Source organism: Saimiri boliviensis, chromosome 14 (assembly GCF_048565385.1).
Source record: "Saimiri boliviensis isolate mSaiBol1 chromosome 14, mSaiBol1.pri, whole genome shotgun sequence".
Lineage (NCBI taxonomy): Eukaryota > Metazoa > Chordata > Mammalia > Primates > Cebidae > Saimiri > Saimiri boliviensis.
In genome coordinates, this window is record NC_133462.1 from 90,095,467 (window position 1) to 90,116,260 (window position 20,794).

Below are 20,794 nucleotides of genomic sequence, written 5' to 3' on the forward strand. Positions count from 1 at the left end.
TTCAGCAATATTCTACTACATGGCTGATTTTAAAATACTGACTGTGCATTTAGTGTGCTTTCATAAGAAGCAAAATACGGAGAACTCTGAGCTCTAATAGGTTAGAGCTTTCAGTTTCTCTCCAGGACAGCAGATTCCTGAAACAAGTATCACTTTCTGCATCCAAGCCATGAGGTCCAGGACTTTGGACTTCTGGCTCTGTTTGAAATTTATATTTGTTTTCATACAGGTTAGCACAACCTGGCTAAAAGTCAAATCCCACTCAGGCCATTGGCCAGTTTTCCACAGTGGCAGGCACAATGGATTCTTCTAGGAATTGCCTGTCTGGAAAAATAACATAAAACAAAGGAGTCTCTAGAGAACATCAACCAAATGTTATAGTTTGATACGGTGGCCTGGTTGTCTGATCTGGGGGCATTTGCTTAGAAATGTCAAAAGAAAGTAGGCAGCTTCACCTCCTCACCCTCTCAGCCATTCCCAGCAAGCTATAACTGAGTTGTCTGCCTCCCCACCTTCCCGCCCACCCACTGCCTGCCCCTTTACCTGCTACCACTTGGGGTCCTTCAGGGCTGTTGCCACTCCTTCCAATGAGGGAACATCTGAGCAGACTATTGAATTACTAAGAAATTACTGATTCTGCAGGAACTTTATATTTCTAGAGAGAAGCCCAAGGAAAGGGCCATATGGTTTGTAGACAGAATCTCTAATAGCGGGGACTCACTGAATCCTCTTCCTTCAAACTAAGCCTATAATCTTTTTGTTGTTGTTGAGACAATGTCTCACTCCATTTCCCAGCCCAGGCTGTAGTGCAGTGGCACAATTTTGGCTCACCACTACCTCTGCCTTCCAGTTCAAGTGATTCTCCTGCCTCAGCCCCGCAAGTAGCTGGGATTACAGGAGCCCACCACCATGCCTGGCTAATTTTCGTATTTTTAGTAGAGATGGAGTTTCACCATGTTAGCTAGCTGGTCTTGAACTCCTAACCTCGAGTGATCCACCGGCCTCAGCCTCCCAAAGTGCTGGGATTATAGGTGTGAGCCACTGCGCCCAGCTCCAAGTAATAATCTTAATTCAGACTCAGCTGAGATCAGAATTCTGCTTGCTCCTTTTAATCCATCCATCCATTCATCCATCCATCCATCCATCCATCCATCCGTCCATCCATCTTGTAAACATTTATTCAATACTAGTTTGGTCAGTCTTTAAGCCTAGTGCTAGGTAGAAGGGAGCAATCTGGGCCGAAAGCTTTTTCACGAATTGTATTAAAATTATGTTTGCCTCCCATGGTAGGCTTTGAACTTCATCCTCCTTAAGGACAAGGACTGAATTCATTCCTATGAATATATAAATGATGATTACATAATAAGCTTGATAATAGAGATACTTGAATAAATGACCACATGTATGTCCCACAGCCAGCCTAGTGCTTGTCTTTGTTGGTGGTGTGGATGAGGAAGCCTCTCTGGGAACCAGGGATCTCTCAAGTGGTAACAGACTACAGAACCTGAGCTGAGCCGTCTGTTAGCACACCTGCTGGAGCTAAACAAAAAGGAAAACAGTTCAACAATGTCCCTTCACAATGATCACTGATTGCTTGCTTTTGTCCTATGAAAATCAACTTCTTCCCTTTGAAGGCTGCTTGGTTCCTAGCTTGACCCCAGCGAGGAAAGCAGTAGCTTTGGAGAGGTCACAGTGACACTTCCTAGTAACAGGACGCTTTAGAGTTAACCATCAGTGCAGCAATGCAGGAGAAAGATGTGAAGGGCTCCCCAAGAAGCAGTTTGAGGAAGTCATTATATGCATCAAAGTTACAGAAAACTATACATGCCATTTTAACATGGATCAACTTTATTGAGAAATAGTTGACATATGATAAAAAATACCGTTTCAAATGTACCTGGTGAGTTTCATGACACTTACCCCTGTGAGTAACTGCCGCCACGCCCAAAATACTCTCCTGTGCTTTTTTCGTAGGCACAAAAAACCTCCAACCCCTACCAGCACCGATCTTTCTCAGTCACTATTGGTGTTTTGTCTTTTCTAGAAGTGTTGTAACAAATAGCTTGGGAAGCAGCTCACTGGTCACATGGCTTTGATGCGGACTCACCAGAGTTTCTATTGGCAGCCCTGGGTTTTCACCTCTTTGAAGTAAGTGGAGAGTACAGTCAGCTCATAAAACCACGAGGTTCTTCACAGTGTTCTTCCCGAAGCACTCAGCATCCAGCTTTCAAGGAGACAGTTATCTTCGTTCAAAGAATCTGTTTCACATAACAAAGACATTCCTAGCATTTGGGCATCACTTGCCATCAGTAGAGAAGTTTATTAGGGGAAATGTCAGGATCCCCAGCTCTAGAAGTTCTACTCAAAAGCAGAAGAAAGACCTGGTGACCTCTTCGGGTCTGTGGTCATGAGACAAAGCTGTAAAGGGTGAATACAAGTCACTTGGTTTGTCCAGGCTCTACCAGTTGTTTGCTGGGTGACAGCCCATGGAGAATGGTTGTTAACAGTTTGGATTTCCAAGCCAAATACATTTTGATCAAATCCCTACTGGGCTGCTGCCTCAGTTCCTTCCTCTCCAATATAGGAATAACAGCTTATTAATGAGTCATGAGCATTAAAGGGGACAATGCATGTAAAGCATTTATTATACTGCCTATAAAAAACAGCCCCTTACTCCTCGTTATAGTTGATTCAGTTACCTCTAATATGACGTTGCCAATCTACAGTGTTGAGCATTTCTAGATCTAATTAATGTACTATGCCTCAAAATTAAAACAATTTTCCATCCTTCTATTCAAGTTTAGACCTCATAGCAGCAGTAGTAAATTATAGTGGTAATAATAACTCTAAAATATTTTAATTAACAAAATCTACAAAATGTTTGTTGCACATCACAGGATGTACAAGAGTGAAGAGAACTAAATATTCAACAAGAATCAGTTCCAGGTGGTGAGGTGTTTAAATTAGAGATAGAATGTGGCCGACGTGGAACTTTTCCTTATGGTCAAGATTCAGGAAAAGAAGCAACAAGTGTTAACAGTGAAACAGCCAAAGAACCAACATCACGAATTCCATTTCTGTTTAAGAGGCCTCGACACATTTCTGCATGTAGGCTAGGATACTTTTAAAGTACCGGGGTAAAACACAAAAACAGCAACCATGTAGATTTCGAAATTAACTACGATTAAACCATGTAAACAGCTATGTTTTGTTAAAGATTTATAGGAACAAGCAGGCTTGGCTATTGTTACATGAGACCATTACTTTAAGTTTCATAAACCTTTTCCCAGCACTTGCTGGCAGCCAGATGTCTGTGGCTGTTGGCCCTCACCTGCCCCCCTTACCTAAACATGTAAGACACACACACAAAAAGCCTGTATTTGTCTGCTATGTGTAGAGTTCCCATTCTACCTCACCTTAGCTGAACTGTTTACATAGCTATCTCCCAATAGACTGAGTTTCTTGAAGGTAAGTACATACATGTCAATTAATGCTGATTCACTTAAATACACTTTTTAGTTTCTAAGAACTTTCTGTGTTATGCAAACACAATGAAAGAAAGATTTGAAATGACAAAGACTCAGAGAAAGCTTTTTGAAGGAGAACACTTCACATAGCAGGCCACTTAGACCAAAAGGCACTGGATAAATACAATAGTATCCTAATTTTGCAGATAAGATGGAGGAACACACTGACAGCTAGTAGGGGGTGGGTCTGGATCTCACACTTTCAGGTTTGGTTTCCTGTCAGGCAGAGACATGGCAAGTAAACCCAAGGAGAGACGAAAGAGGCAAAACAGCATAGATGTTTCAAAGCAAAGGGTCTACTCAGGAAATGAACATTACTTTAGTTACCAGGGAGGAAATGTGTGTATGTCATGGGGGAAGGGAAGAGAAAATGCATGTATGTGGCACAGCCCTACGTGGGGCAGTCAAGTGAAGGAAGCTTTATGAAGAGGTTGGTGGGACCGTGAAGAATCAAAGGGCTATGGGAAAGCAAGAAGGAAGGCTTGGGGGGAGGAAGATGCAAGGAACAGAATGATGAAAAGCTCATGATGGTCAAGAAACTTGTAAATGGTAGTAGATATTGTACTGGGATACAGAGATAAGCACAGAGGAATAGGGCTAGATCACACAAAGTCTCAAAAGCTTACGCTGCGAAACTTAGGATTTTTAATAGCAATAAGGAGGCATTCAAGATTCTTGAGCTTGAGTGATAGGATTTAAAAAACAGTACAAATTGATAATTATCAAATTTAAGATGACCAAGGTATTTTAAATTTCTATTTTATTCCCCAAATATATCACTGTTATAAAGCTTTCTGATGATCTAAAGCTGGTTAAAAATAAAGACTTTGTATATGCACATTACATCAGGGCATGAAGCTAAGTGAATTATATTGATCATCATTTGCTAAGAATTTTTTTTTCTTTAAATAGTCAAAATAAGAGATTTCAGTTATCACATATCAATATAAGTGGATGATTCTTTCTTTTGCTATATTATAAGCCTTGGGAAATGGTTTCTAAATATTCATTTGATAGGTTGATGAAGTATTAGCGAGCAAGATGGTAAAAGAAAAAATGTATACAATCATTGTATAAAGTTCCAGAAACACTTTATTTAAAAATGGAGTTGTAAATGCATAACAAAATAACATAAGTAATAAATGTAACAAAAATAAATAAGGAGAATAATGTATTCATACAAAATAAAAATAACATAGTAAAAGGCCAAATGTTTATAATTGAACCAAACTGTGTAAACACTTAAACAAGAATGTAAGCAGAGTAGATTCTAATATTTTCCTAAACTCCCTACCTTCTACTTCCATGTGGATATAATCAGTACCCAAGTATTTAAAAAAGAGGGAGCAATGCCGATTATTTTGTCCAACTTTTTTTTCAAATGGATTGACCCTGTTTTAACATTTCATTTATTCCTTCAAAGCATTTGTATCTTTCCATTTATGTTCTTTAAAACCTTTTTTTCAGTCTTCCTTTATTAGACAGAATGGAGAATTTAGCTTTACAAGGAGAATGGTTCATTTACCTTTTTTTGAATTTTAAAGAAAAATATGCGATCCATTATACTTTTGTTTTTACATCTCTATAAAAAGGTTTTTTTGCATCTTTATTAATTGATTCAACAATACAGGATTTAAAAAATCCTGTAAAGTCTTGAAGTGTACAGAGTTACACTGTTTCTTAAAGCAAATATAACACAGGATTATTGCGGAAATATTAAAGACCATGTCATAAAAGTTACAGTTTAACCTTTATGGACTGATGGGGTCAAGAGGGAAAATCCAGGTCTACTTTCAATAATATTGAACTGAATTAAGATACACCCCAATTATAGTGTTCTGGAAACACAAAGGTAATTACATTTTAAAGTTATCCAGATGTGAACTTACTGGAAAGAGAAAAAACAAGTTGAAAGAAGAAATTTTTCACAGGCCTCTTGTTTAGTGGCACAGGCCAAAGGCCTCTGTCGCTGTCTTGCAGGGTCCTTATAAACGTGTAAGATAGACAGGATTTACTACTGAGTCCTACAGGGAAACACACAGAAGCAATTCATTGCTTGGGAGTGAAACTACCAACTAATCTTACGACTACTGGTTCTCCAATTCCCCTAATGAAGAAAATTTTAACCTCATGATCATTTCAAGGGAATTTTTTTTTCAACTGTCACATATAAACTTGGTAACACGGGACCAATATACATGTTCTTAGTTTTAAAAATAGACTCCACCTAAACTATCTGTCTAGTTTAATCTTTCTAGTTATCATTTAACCTAAATGAGAGACAAAACTTTATTTTCATTAAAAAAAAAAAAGAAAAAAAGTGCCAAATTGATGTTTTTGAAAGTGGAGTAAAACACTGTGGGGTTAAAACAAATACAGTATTATCAATCTCCTATGTACAAAAAAGACGGTTAGTCCTTATTGATATATAGATATGTCCACCTACCACTCCCAGCAATCTTAGTGCAAACATAATAGTTAATTTCCATAAACCCCAAGACAATTTACGTATCAACAAAGTTATATAAATCACATCTATGTTGGAAAATTTTAGGACACAGAATGACTGTTGTGAAAGGTCTGCTTTTCTGTGGATAATAGTTACGTCATTGTGTCCAGTGGTACTGAGTACTCATATAAATCCTATTATTAAGAAGCAAACAGAAAGGTTTAGCAAATCTGTACAGGTGAAGAATTCCATTTCAGGGAGCAGCTTGGCACAGGAGACATAGGGGTTCAGAAATGTTGGCTATTTAGTTTGCTTGTAGGTCACAGCATGGCTTAAAAAAAAAGATCTATGAAGGGAAAGGGTGTAATAATAAAATTCAATTTGAAAGTCATAAAACCATAAAAGATGGCCACAATCTGCTTTTTCCCTATTTGTGCATCAAGTGGTTATCTAAATGGGTTGAAAGGATTGACATACTATATTATATGTAAAAAATAAATAAATAAAATTAATAAGACAGGGATTACAAGATTGTAGTTGACCAAGCTGTCTTGTTTTGTGTACGTCAACACTATGCTGCTTCCAATATTCCCAGTAATTCCACAGGTAATGGTTTTTCAATAATCAAGAGAAAGTCATTCATGTACTATAACATCTTCCTCTTCCCCATCAGGGTTGAATCTATTGAAGTGTATACTGAAATCAGCCTCAGATTCAGCATTCTCAAATTCAGCTGAGACTGAACTAGCAGCAGGATGAAGAGCCCTAGCTTCTGGTTGGCAAAGTGTTGGTGTCTGACCAGGGCTGCTGTGGTTATTCACAGGGCTGGACTTCTGTTTTGGTGGAGATGGCAAGATAGCACTGGGAAATCCCATGTTGTTCAGAGCCTCCAAAGTTCCATCAGGATCAATCATAGCATTGATTGCTAAAACAGGGGAAAAGGATATAATTCCAGATGCAGTTATATTCAGATATGAACAATTGTTTATGATTTGGATAATATTTAAACTATCACTGTGTATATGATCTTAAATGTGGCAAATCTTCCGATACTACATTTAAGACTCCATTCTGAGTAATTCCATAGCTCTGTATTGTAAATTACCAAGCCCTGAATACTTTCTCTGGGTCCTTTGATGTGTCACTTATGGGCATTTCAGAGATTTTTAAGTCTGGCATTTGAAGATGTAGAATTCAAGAAAAATCTTTTTCAAATTTGTTTTCGTTATTGTGAGAGGATGCGGAAAATAATGATTATGATTTTTAATAAACATCTAAGCCCTATTTATCACTCAGATAACTAGGGGGTTAGTTGCTAAGACAGGGTTCAGAGTAACCTCAAGTCTGGAGAGGCCAGAAGAACATCAGCGTACTCTGAATGCTACCATAGAATAGTGTCACTTAGCCTGGCCAGAGTGCTAGGGAATCAGCTGTCTATACCACTGAGGGCAGCCTGCAAAGCCAAACAGACTTTGCTACCTGTATGGGAGGGGTCAGCTAAAGATCAGCTTTCAATCCAAAAGATCTTTGGGTTGACATGGAAAGTTCTCAGGCTGTGATTTTCAATTTGGCATTGGGCAGAGTAGAGAGCTGGGAGAAGGAAGCAACACAGATATAAGAATCACTTCGAAGCCCCTTTTAAAAGCATACCCCAGTCTACCGGCTAAGAATCACTGTGTTAGCAAGCTACTTTTACTCATGGGGTATATCATAACCCTTAGGTGTGTTGGGGCTCAATAAAGTTAAAAATCATTTCCGTAGGATCCACATATGTACCTATGATTATTCAATAAATAAAGACTCAGTAGAATTACCAGTTGGCTACAGAACCTACTTGTTGTACCACTGGGACTTCTAGGTCAAGACATACATAGGCATTAATGCATAATCCAGCTCTGACACAAACCAGACAATGTCCCTGTCACAGTCTCTCATTTTCTTCTCTCCTTTCTCTTCTGGTCCTTATGTGTAATATGTACTCATTGCTTGTCAACCCAAGCAACTATTATTTGTATCAGAATACTGTTGTAGGTTATACCACTAACATAATTTAAGAATTGTCAAATCACATAAATGATACTAATTATCAAGCAGTTTTAGCTACATATACTTTATTATTACTTATTATTTATACCTACATACATACAAAATTTCAATTAGTTATAGCATCTAGCCTATTGTCAAACCTATGAATTAAAATATGCTCAACATTTATCTTTGTTATATTTTTAATTTTTTATATTGGGTTAGAAAAATTCCTTTGGATGAGTAACGTGAATATGTAGAGCTCTATTTTATGTATGTCATTGCATTTAATCAAATAATATCCTAATAATAAGAATATTTTAAGAAACACTACTTAGAAGGCACTTATTGTAAATTATTAGCTCTTTATACTTAGTTCAGTAGTAAATTTACCTTGTAGCTGCTTTTCAACTCTTTTCAGCTCCTGTAAGATAGAGGAAATCTCCTGTAGGGAAAGCAGTAACAAAAATTAGCTTACTTTAGCTGCATGTTACCAGTTTACAAGCAATCAATTTCACTCTCACTTTATTTGGAACACTTAACATTGTCTACGAGGCACTACATTTGTAGTAACGTGATATGAAATAATTATGATATCTAGTAAACAAGATTCAAATTAAAATATTTAAATTAAATGAACAGAATAACTTCTTCAATGAGATGACTGCAGCAGATGTAAAGTTTAAAGTCATTTATACTATTTAAGCAAAAAAATTTTTTCCTTTTTGAGACAGAGTCTCACTCTGTTGCCCAGACTGGAGTGCAGTGGCATGATCTTGGCTCACTGTAACCTCATCCTCCCAGGTTCAAGCAATTTTCTTGCCTCTGCCTCCCAAGTAGCTGGTATTACAGGCACAAACCACCATGCCCACCTGATTTTTATATTTTCGGTAGAGATGGGGTTTTGCCACATTGATCAGGCTGTTCTTGAACCCTTGACCTCAAATGATCCACCCTCATTGGCCTCCTAAAGTGCTGGGATTACAGGTGTGAGCCACCGTGCCCGGCCACAAAGATTTTTAAAAATTCTTACTAATCAACCTTGTAATGACTATGTAAAAGTGCCTACAAATTATCTTTGTAAAAACATATAAACTGCAACCTCAATATTAGGATTATATTCTGAGCAATGAAAATCTGCACAAATTCTTTTAAAAAGAAGTCAAGCATTATATCAAGTAAGTAAACAGAAACAACTTATGTCAACTTAATAGTTTCATGTTAAATTTGGTTTTCTTTAAAAATTTCATGTTTCTAATGTATAATTATTACAAGAACAACAATATATACTAGTAAGAAACACAAAAGACTCCTACTCCAAACCCTCTGCAACTTTGAAACAATCAACATTTTAAACCTGTGAGTCAGTTGAAGAAATAAAATTTCCCCAAATTTTGCATTTATATCTTCCTTTGACAAAGTAAATCAATGAACAACCCCAAAATAAGGGTCTTTCCCTTAAAATAAAACTCCATTAAAATGTTTTAACTTCAAGAAAAATTACTATACCATGCTTGAGGTTTTCACAATAGGAACTTCACTTTCGGCTCTTAATTTGCTTTCTATATCATCCCAATTCCGATCTTTGTCTTTAAATAATATTCTACAAATCAAAAAACATAAGCATATAACTTATCATATTTTTTAAAACCTATTACTTGGTTAATACCAAAACAATGTACCTTTTCAAAGATACAAATTAAACAAAAACAACCACTGCATAAACCGAGAATTAAAATACTAAGCCAACAATACCAATTAATTCAGGTATATGAGATCCATACTAAAAAGTAACTGACTGAATGCTTATTGATACATGCATAAACTCTTTACTGTTTATCTTATTCTTTACTGAAAACAAAACATAAAACAAATGTAAATGATGATATGACCTCAAAACTTTAATACTTATAATTAACAATACAGCAATGCCCTCTTATCCATGGTTTTAGTTAGTGGCAGTCAAGCATGGTCCAAACCTATACAGTATTTCAGGAGAGAGAGAGAGACAGAGAGAGAGAGAGAGAGAGAGAGAGAGAGAAAGAGACCACATTCACATAACTTTTTTAAACAGTATATTGTTATAAATGTTCTATTTTATTATCAGTTACTGTCGTTGATCTCTTATCACAGGCATGTATGTGTAGGAAAAATCGCAGTATATTAGGGTTTAGAACTATCTGTGGTGGCAGCCATCCAGTGGGGCGTCTTGGAACAACAGGTATCACCTGAGTATAAGGAGAAACTACGCTGTAACTGCTCCTATAAAGCAAACGCACTTTTGTTCAGACAATATATGCAGTATAGGAATAAGTGAGATGAAGATAGGCTGAATTAGGTATAAATGATTGTGTCTCTTAAGACTTCTTTATATAGGAATAGGCACCTTATGGATCAAGCAAAGTGTGAATATTATTTTAAAGACTGAAAATTGGGAGTACTGTGCTTTTCTTCAAAAATTGTTAATTCGTGTTAGTATTATTTGTACAATACCTAATACCTATTAGAAATTAGAAAACTATCCTTTTGATAAAAACAATTCCCAATAAAGATAATTATCCTATATTAGAAACTAACTTCAAATAACTTATAAAGGGCCACAAAATTTTGATGTGTCTTTCAAATGTGGGACACTTCTCTTAACACTTTAGAATCTATCAGACATGATTCAGCAGTTTAGAAAGATGTAAATACTAGCTACTTTTTTGGTATCTTTTAAAATTTCTTCAGTAAGTCTGGAAATCTAGTTTAATAGTCTTATATAAACACCAACACTACACAACCTCACATAAATTTATTACTACTGGAAGCTGATCAGCATTTAAGTAGTAAACTAAGTTAATATCTGTACTGTTATTTCTTCAAAGATCTATATGCTTACCTTATTTAAAAAGATGAAATTCATTAACATCACATCAAGTCTGGAACATATGCTTAAGGCGACAATGGGTCTAGAATTTGGTATAAGAATATTCTTACGACCTACTACTGAATTTTCTAAACTCAAAAAAATAAACATCCTTGCCAGTCATCTTTTCTAAATTATTATGACTGATGGAAAATAAGAAAATAATGACTACTTCATGGACCAACTTAGAACTGTAATGGACTTGTACAATAGAGAAAGTCTCTGGTTAGCCACACTGCTAAAAATTCAGTGAATTTTCCCAGAGGATGGCTACTGAGTATAGTGTTTGTGCATCTAAAACTGTTAAAGAATAGACATTTCACCTTTGGTGAAATGGCTTAGAATGGTCACCTATGGCCCCTGAAAAAAATGCCCCACTGAAGAAATAAAAGGTTTATTTTAAAATACAGTTTATTGGCCAGGCACAGTGGCTCATGCCTGTAATCCTAGCACTTCGGGAAGCCAAGGCGGGTGGATCACTTGATGCCAGGAGTTTGAGACCAGCCTGGGCAACATGGCAAGACCTTGTCTCTACAAAAAATGCAAAAAAATTAGCCAGGTGTGATGCAGGCGCCTGTAGTCCTAGCTATTAAGAAGGCTGAGGTGGGAGGATCGCTTGTGCCCAGGAAGGTCGAGGCTGCAGGGAGCTATGATCATGCCACTGCACTCCAGCCCATCTCAAGACAAAACAAAACAAAAACAATTTGTAAATAATATGGTACAGATCAAGTAAAACTTGCTATTTTGGTTTTATGAAGTACACTCTAATATTTAAATACTAGAGAAGCAGAAAATCAGACCAAAAATTAGTTTAGACCAGGTTATAATGATCAGAACTTGTTTTTGTTCAAAGGTGCTTATACATTTTAAATAAAAAACATAGCTTTCAAACTGATATTCAGATTATATTATAGATTCAAAATAGGCTAAACTCCAGCATGAAAACAGATAAAATTCCAAAGTTTATTTCATTCAATCATTTAAGAATTAAGTTAAAATACTTTTTGCTAAAGCTGTTGGTTTTAGGGAAACAAACAAAAGTCTCAGGATCATATTCTACAAGCCATAACCAATTCTCTAGTACTATCCCTTAAAACATGCAAACTTGGAGTTGCAAATTGACAGTCTACCAATGCAAGGCCATGTTACACAACCTAAAGGGTGAATTTTCACATCGAATGCAATGAGAATGCTGTCAAACAGGAGTTCCTGTATCAATATTTAAAAACTGATTCCACAGAAAGTGTTCACACAACGTAAATATGTGTGCCTCTAGGATGAATCCTAGCAGACATTTGAGGTTGTAACTCCTGACACAAAGCTTAAAGACCAGTCAATTCTCAAACTACCCTGGCACTTTCCATGCAGAAGGCCCAGGTCTCTACCCATTGGATTTGGTTATCGCAACTCAGACCTACCTTTCAATAGTATCTTCTTCCCAAAGCCTTCCCTAATCATCCTAGGTAAGTGATCCTTCCTTTGCCTTTATAGCTCTAATTGAGCACTAATCTATTATACACTATCTTTTACAATAGTTGATTGTTTATGTGCCTCACTTTGCCAACTACACTGACAATTCTTTAATACTAGAAATGGTTTTATCCTCTCAGTACCTTACATAAAGCCTGCCAGGGTGCTTTATGCATAATAAAACTCAACACTCGAACTGAAGGCAATTCAAATACATTAAACATTCTGTATTTATGTATAACTTTATTGAGGGATTCTTATGCATCTATTTTTTAACTTTATAAATTCTGCCCCTTTCTGAGACAATACAATTTATCAATCAATCAAGCAGTGTGTTTTTTGTTCTCAATTTTAATTCAATGTCAAAGCTACAGGAAAGGCTTTTCTTTGGGGGAGACTGCAGAGGGTTGGAAAGCTGCTTTCTGGGAAGGAAAGGAACAGTGCAAGGCAGATATTCTGTGAACGTCTGCTCAATAAATGAATGAGTGGTTAAGAATCCAGTTATCAGGGATGGAAGACCTGTATTTCAGTAGGTAGAATGAAAAAACATAGCGTATTTGTTTATAGGTAAGGAAACGCCAGGTTTTCCCAGCTGCAAGCCACATGACCATACAAGACTCTCATGATATTTTTATGGATAACACTGGTATATCAAGAGGACTCATATTTGATATATTAGCTTCCTATGGTTTTTATGATAAAATCCAAACTCCTTAACACATTCTGCCAAAACAGATTCATCCTCATCGCTCTAGTGTCATCTCTGACTACAATCTGGCCCTTTCACTTCACTCAGCTTTTGACGAACTCCTCATCATTCAGGACTTAAATTGCATAGCAATTTCTCTAAGGGCCCTTCTCTAAATTTTTCCAAGTGCTTTTGCTATGGGCTTCCATAGTAACCATCCTATATTTCCCTTTATACACTTAACACATTGAATTGTAATTAGCTGTTTACCTGCCTTCTGCATTCAACTGTGAGGACATCAAAACAGTGCTATACAAATAACATAAAGTCAAAAATCATTCAATGAATGAATGAATCCGGAGACTCTATTCCCACATCAGATTATCTTAACCAATGTTTATTTCATTTATTTATTTCTTTGGTTAATAATCCTTCCATAATACCCCAGCTTCAGAAAATAATTTTAGTGGGATGAAAATGAAAATGATAACAATTATATATAACATTTAGCTACAACAAATGCTTGAGCCAAATCTGAGGCATGACTCATGGTATTAATAAGCAGGCGTGTGACTGAGGCCTACAGATTTATTTACTCATGTGTAATAACTAATATGTTAAGATTTTTTTCCCTACGAATTTCAGTTAGGCTTTACCCCAGGGAATGGTGGACTTCATTTGTCTCTGGCCATAGGATATATCAGCAAATCAGAGATGAATGGGTTACACAGTGAAGGAGATTCTCTTACTAGTGAAAAAGGTAAACTGAGAAATGATGGAGTCACTAGAGAAATCTAACCTAGGACAACAATAGGGTGCTAATTACTTCATCACTGAGTGTGAGTAAAAGAAAAACAATTGACTCATTTATAAGCCCTATCAGGATTTATAAAATGTGGTATTTAAAAACCAGCATGCACCCAATTTCTCTAAAATCAATTGTAAGCCTTAAAATTTTTTAGTTAATAAGGTTTCAATTTATACCTGCAAATTAGTATTGTTATTATATTCTTTATCTCATCAATGTAACGAGTGATTTTAGTATTAAGAAAAAGTTGATGCAGATAGTTGGGCTTCAAGTGGTTATAGAAAATGTGAGTAGTAAAATACAGGTAATATTCAAGTGAAATAATGAAATTAAGACAAATCGTGCAGATAGCAGAAATCGCTAACTTAATACAGGCTGATTGGTCTAAATGAGCTAGGATGTAAATTCCATGAGAATGGGGGTCTTTGTTTGTCAATGTCTAATTATAAAGTACCCAGAATGTACCTAATACTTATTTGTTAATAAGTAAATATTAAAATATTATTCTGTAGAAAATTAAGTTTATTTAAAATTCATAAGAATATATAGGAATTGATACAGGTAAATTAGTTTAAAAAATGGATAGGTATATAATGATAATAATTAAAAACACTTTCAACATTATTTATATGTACAAGGCACCCCTTAAGAAAAGCCAAACATTAAACACTCTATTGCCCCCACTTTTTTTTTTTTTTTTTTTTTTTTTTTTTTTTTGGATATAGGGTCTTGCTCTGTCACCTAGGCTGCAGTGCAGTGACATGATCACGGCTCACTGTAATTTTGAATTCCTGAGCTCAAGTGATCCTCTCAAGTAGCTGGGACTATAGGCATGTGCCACCATGTCCAGCTAATTTTTTTTTTTTTTTTTAATCTCACTATGTTGCCCAGGCTGGTCTCCAAGTCCTAGGCTTAAGCGATCTGCCTGCCTTGGCTTCCCAAAGTGCTAGGATTATCAATCATGAGCCATTGCACCCAGACTCAATTGTTTTTTAACTAAGGCAGCATGCCTCCTATTCCAGTCAAATATGGAGAGGTCTATCAATACAGTTCACTGATACTCTCTGGAAAAAGTAAAGATATGATTAAGAGAAAAGATCAAGTTACAAAAGTAAATCAAAATAAGATTGTATTTGTATAAACTTTGAGAAATGAACCCGGAGTCGGGGAACACACCTGCTATTAGATATAACATATATTTTTTTCTGGAAGATTTCTATTTTTTAACCATGTTCATGTATTACTTTTACTAAAAGATATAAACCTTAAAGACAGGACAAGATAGGCAGAATCCATTATTTTTAACATAAGGAATTTTAAATTAATATTCTTTTAGAAGACAATAAAGTGAAGAGAAGGTCTGGTACATTTAAGAAAAATTTTAAGATACAGGCTCAAGACATAAAAGAAAGCTCTTTCTGTTTCTTAACATGCCAGGTAAAATTTACCTATATAGGCCATCTTTCTACATTTCCTTCTAAAGTTCTCAATTTGTCTAGAAGATGATGTGAACTTCATTAACAGTAACTTTAAACAGATTGTTTTAATAGGCTGTTTTTAAGAATATTTTGATTTTTAAATGCTGTTTTAAAAATTATTTTTTTAAAAAATTAATGGCTTCTTGGTACTCATCAAACACAATACAGAATGGTATTTGTGTGGAGTATTACAATTTACAAACCATGTTCAGAAACTGTCTCATTACATTTAAAATTTTAATTATAGGAATCAGAAATAAGCAATAGCAGCATGGATTTCTGAAGTATTGTTAAATAAAATCTGTAAGTCTATTTGTGTTTTGAATTAGTAATGAATTTAACGTTATAAAGTCGTACTGGATAGATATTTACTTTGGGACAAATTTCTCCTAAGGTAAACACATTCATCCTGATGACAGATACTTAACTTTGAGAAAAAGCAACAAAAAGCTAAGTGAGGTAACACTATAGTTAAAAAAATAATCTCTATGTATATGTATGTGAGTAATAAATAATTTGCTTCTTTTCACAACAACCCTACGGGCAGACAGTGACAATATGCCTATTTCTGTGAGCATAATGAAACTGAGGCTGAGAGACAACAGGTAGCTTCTTCCAGGTCCCATAGTAAGGGGCAAGGCTGAAACACACCCTCAAGTCTTTTGCCTATTAGGCTTGTCCTCTTCTCTCAACATTTTATTAGATCCTTTTCTCTCCCACCTCTTTCACTCCCCAAAAGCTCATTAATGAAGTCCTTACTTTCACCAGCTCTCTTCTAATGACTCCTTTCTAGGAGCAGACAAGCTAAAAAGAAACAAAGTCACTTCTTTCAATTATTCATTTGAACAAATGCTTATGGGATACATACTTCATGGAAGGGAACTAAAAGATGTAATGTTCAATAAAACAGTCCCTTTGCACAAGATTCAGAACAGTAAAGAGACCAGATATTAAAATTTTTTAAAGAATTCAACATAAGTAACAAAAGTATTTTTAAAATGTGGAACAAAAACTATGCAATCCGTGTAGCATGTTAATTTTTAAGGGGTTGGTACATAAGTTTTCTAAGTCTTGCAAGAGTTCATGTGCTATCTTCTTTACAGATGAGTAAGACAAAACTAATGTTTGAAATCTTTTAAAAGAAGTCTCCAACGTCTGTTAATTTATTTATTGTTTTGTGGAAAAGCAAAACACTCCTGGTTATTAGTAAAATTAATCTCAGTGATTATAGTTTTTAATTCTCATTTATAAAGGGGCTGATTATTTAAGACATTTGTCTTTTTGTCTCTTTTATGCTGTTTAGTTTGTGGTTATTATTGATGTCTCAAAACGAAGGTATGTGGTAATGGCATTGCACTAGTTCCTAATAGCTGCAGCAGCAAGCTTGCAAAAACAGAACAGGTAACTGCTAATGTCAGCAAGGAGGCTGGAATAATAAAAAGTACCTGATCTTTCCAGCTGTCTTATCTATTGATTGTCTTATCTTCTTAGAGAACTGAAAGACGGATGACAGCAGCAGATTATCTCCCATAACCTGAAACGACCAAAGAAAAAAGTACGTATTGCAAAATTATCACTGTTATCGTATAACTACTGGGTTCACTAGTCACAACTCACTTTAGTTAGGGGCATTTAGTATTTATGCTTATTTTAATTATAAACCAATGAAGAATATAAGTAATATGTAACTAAAATAAAGTGAAAGAAACACTATTAATAAAGGAGTTCTTTTATTAAATAACTTGTTGAGTTTCCATATTATTTTGGTCCTAACACTTTCCAAAAACAATCCATTTTATTCTCAGTTTAACTTCAATGACTATCGTGACCCTGTCTCTCTTACTTCCAACTCAATTATAAAACAGAAGATACAAATAACTTAGAGTGCTAAACTTATTATTTATTCTTTCATCAAGTAATGTGAATACAGAAATCAGGAAGAGTACAATCCTTGTTCTCCAGGACAGAGTCTAGTGGGAAAGACATATTTTAAAAAAATTTACTCAAAATAGTTAAGTTTTTATAATGGGTGTTGGTATTACTCCAGCTGAGATTTATGGGCACAACCAGGGGTCACCAACCTTTGTAAAGAGCCAAAGGGTGAAGGTTTTAGTTTTTGAGGAACATATGGTCTCTGCCACAGTTCCTCAACTCTGTCTTTGCAGAGTGAAGGCAGCCATAAATAATGAGCAAATGATGTATGTGGACATAGCTGTGTTGTAACAAAACTTCTACAAAACAAGTGACAGGTTGGATTTGGCCTATGGGCTGAGGTTTGCCAAGCTAAAACTAACGTAGGTAGCATGTCAGAAAAAGGACAAAATTTGAGTCTTGATATGGGTTTCAAAATCAGCTCATTATACTGTTAGTACTGTATCCAGAGTCTGAAAGAAAACACTGAAAATAAGGTAAGGCCCTAGACGGCAAAAAGGTTTAAAGACCACTGGGGGAGATGATAGCAATATATAGGGAATACTATTAAGCGTTTTATCAGAAAGCCTAAGGCCTACAAAACAAGAAGAGATGTTCAGATAAATTTAGGTAAATTTTGGGATTCAGTGCTGTAATAATTCTAACAAAAGAGAGTTCATTGATAAGTGGCATAAATAAAGAAGTGATCATGGAAAAACATGAACTAACTTTAGAATGATATAGATTTGAATTTAGTGGGCAATAAAAGTTTTTTTAGGTTGTGAAAAGTAACACTGTCAAGGAAAGGATAAACATGCAAAACTGTCTTTGTGGTCCTTAAGAAAACAAGTCAAGTAAGGATGGAAGACATATACAAATTAGGACGGCATGAGAAAGGGCAGGAGAGTCTAAGGAAAGATTGCAACACAGAATAGGGTATTTCTCTTTTCTATTATCATGAAGTTTAGTTTGCTGTCACTAAGTATTTTTTAAAATCCTGATTTCAATCTTGAGATAACTATCAATCTAGAGGTTTCCATTCTTTTTAAAAACATAAACTTCTTCCACAGTTTTATAAGGTTTGGAGAAATTTGTCTTCCGAGACATCAGAACAGAATGAGTATGAGTAAGATTAAAGAATAGGCCCTTTTCCTTACACCAAGAACAAATCGACTATTAGGCCAGGACAGATCAAGTATGCTGTAAAACTTTTTAGTGTACTGCAATTGTAACTTTCAGGATAACTACACACTTTTCCACCAGGTAGATATTTTTCTACTCAACACTATGAGAAACATACATATTCTTACACAATAATCTCAAGATCCTATTCCTTAAATGCAGAGATCCACAAATATTAATTTATGATCAATCGGTTCTTGTCAGCTGTTTTTTTCTGTATTATTCCTTAAGCCTATACCGCCTCTGTGTGTTGTTCCTAAGTCACCTCTTTCCAGAGTAGTATTTGAAATAACCATTCTTTGGTGAAGAAACTCCTTTATATTCTTGAATTTTCTATTACTCTATACTTGTTCAATTTGGGAATGTACCAGTTTAAACATTCACTTTTCAGCTGACGTAAAGTTTCCAAGTTTCTGAAACTGTCAACAGTGTTAGTATAAATGTAACTTCTATTGTCAATGGGAAAGGGTTTTTCTTGTACATACACTAGCAAGAAAATTGCTAGATCATGTGATGTCTTCATTTTCAACTGTAGGAGATAGTGTCAAACTTTTTCAGAGCCGCAACACCAACTTAACCTCCACCAACCACACGTAAGAAAGCCTATGTGTCAGGAGGCTGAGGCAGGAGAATTGCCTGAACCCAGGAGGCGGAGGTTGCGGTGAGCCGAGATCGCGCCATTGCACTCCAGCCTGGGTAACAAGAGCGAAACTCCGTCTCAAAAAAAAAAAAAAAAAAAAAAAAAAAAAGAAAGCCTATGTGTCTACATTTCCTCCAATACTTAACATCTTAACACTTTCTAACTTGTCAGCAATTGAATGACTATAATCTCTAGGTAGTCTTGAAATGCACTTCTCTGTAACACTCGTTAAGTTAAATATCTCTTCATGTTTTGTAGGCCTTTAGTATTTTATTTTATTTTATTTTATTTTTTATTTTATTGCATTTTAGGTTTTGGGGTACATGTGATGAACATGCAAGATTGTTGCATAGGTACACACTTGGCAGTGTGGTTTGCTGCCTTCTGTCCCCTCACCTGTATCTGTCATTTCTCCCCATGCTATCTCTTCCCAACTCCCCACCCCCCGCCCCTCCCCCATTCCCCCCCAACGGACCCCAGTGTGTAGTGCTCCCCTCCCTGTGTCCATGTGTTCTCATTGTTCAACACCCGCCTATGAGCGAGAATATACGGTGTTTGATTTTCTGCTCTTGTGTCAGTTTGCTGAGAATGATGGTTTCCAGGTTCATCCATGTCCCTACAAAGGACGTGAACTCATCATTTTTGATGGCTGCGTAATATTCCATGGTGCATATGTACCACATTTTCCCTATCCAGTCTATCATCGTTGGGCATTTGGGTTGGTTCCAGGTCTTTGCTATTGTAAACAGTGCTGCAATGAACATTCGTGTGCACGTGTCCTTGTAGTAGAATGATTTATAATCCTTTGGATATATACCCAGTAATGGGATTGCTGGGTCAAATGGGATTTCTATTTTTAGGTCCTTGAGGAATCTCCACACTGTCTTCCACAATGGTTGAATTAATTAACATTCCCACCAACAGTGTAAAAGTGTTCCTATTTCTCCACATCCTCTCCAGCATCTGTTGTTTCCCGATTTTTTAATGATCGCCATTCTAATTGGTGTGAGATGGTATCTCAATGTGGTGAGATGGAGTCTCACTCTGTCACCCAGGCTGGAGTGCAGTGTTGTGCATCAGCTCACTGCAACCTCTACCTCCCAGGTTCAAGCAATTCTCTGCCTCAGCCTCCTGAGTAGCTGAAATTACCGGCATGTGCTACCACACCTGGTTAATTTTTGTATTTTTAGTAGAGACGGGGTTTCACCATGTTGGCCAGGCTGGTCTTGAACCCCTGACCTCAGGTGATCTGCCCACCTTGGTATTTTCTCTTTGGTGAAATGCTGTTCACGTCTTTTGCAGATTTTCTTACTGTGTTTCTGAATTAAGTGGAAGGAGTTCTTTATCTATATAGTATACTGATCCTTTGTAGGCCATATGTTTTGCAAAACTCTGTAACTTGTCTTTCCACCTTCTTTATTTTTTAATAAAGAAAAAGTCCTTAATTTTAATATACTCAAATGTATCAGTTTTCTTAGGCCAAAACTTTTTGTTTTTATTAAGAAATACTCCCTAGTATAATACTGAAAGATATATATCTGTATTTTTTAAGTAAAAAATTTAGTTTTTCTTGCACCACTTAAGAACTTAATTTATTTGGAATTATTTGCATATGATGTGATGTCATGGTGAAATTTCATCGCATCTATTAAGGAGAACCACTTTTTTTCCAGTCCTACTTACTGAATGGCTCCTCCTTTTCTCACAG

At 35.9% G+C, this 20,794-nt stretch overlaps 1 protein-coding gene across 10 annotated transcripts in view; it reads right to left on the minus strand.

Moving 5' to 3' along the window:
* Positions 1-4,596: 4,596 nt before the first annotated feature.
* The window catches only part of CEP170 (centrosomal protein 170), a 126,716-nt gene continuing 110,518 nt past the window's right edge, over positions 4,597-20,794 (minus strand). For all 10 annotated transcript variants that reach the window (XM_074385405.1, XM_074385408.1, XM_074385407.1 and 7 more), the window contains 4 exons: positions 16,799-16,887; positions 9,511-9,604; positions 8,395-8,446; positions 4,597-6,901 (listed from right to left, as the gene is read on the minus strand). In XM_074385405.1, coding sequence (XP_074241506.1) covers positions 6,612-6,901; positions 8,395-8,446; positions 9,511-9,604; positions 16,799-16,887 — 525 coding nt within the window. In that variant the 3' untranslated portion in view covers positions 4,597-6,611. The remainder of the gene's footprint in view (positions 6,902-8,394; positions 8,447-9,510; positions 9,605-16,798; positions 16,888-20,794) is intronic.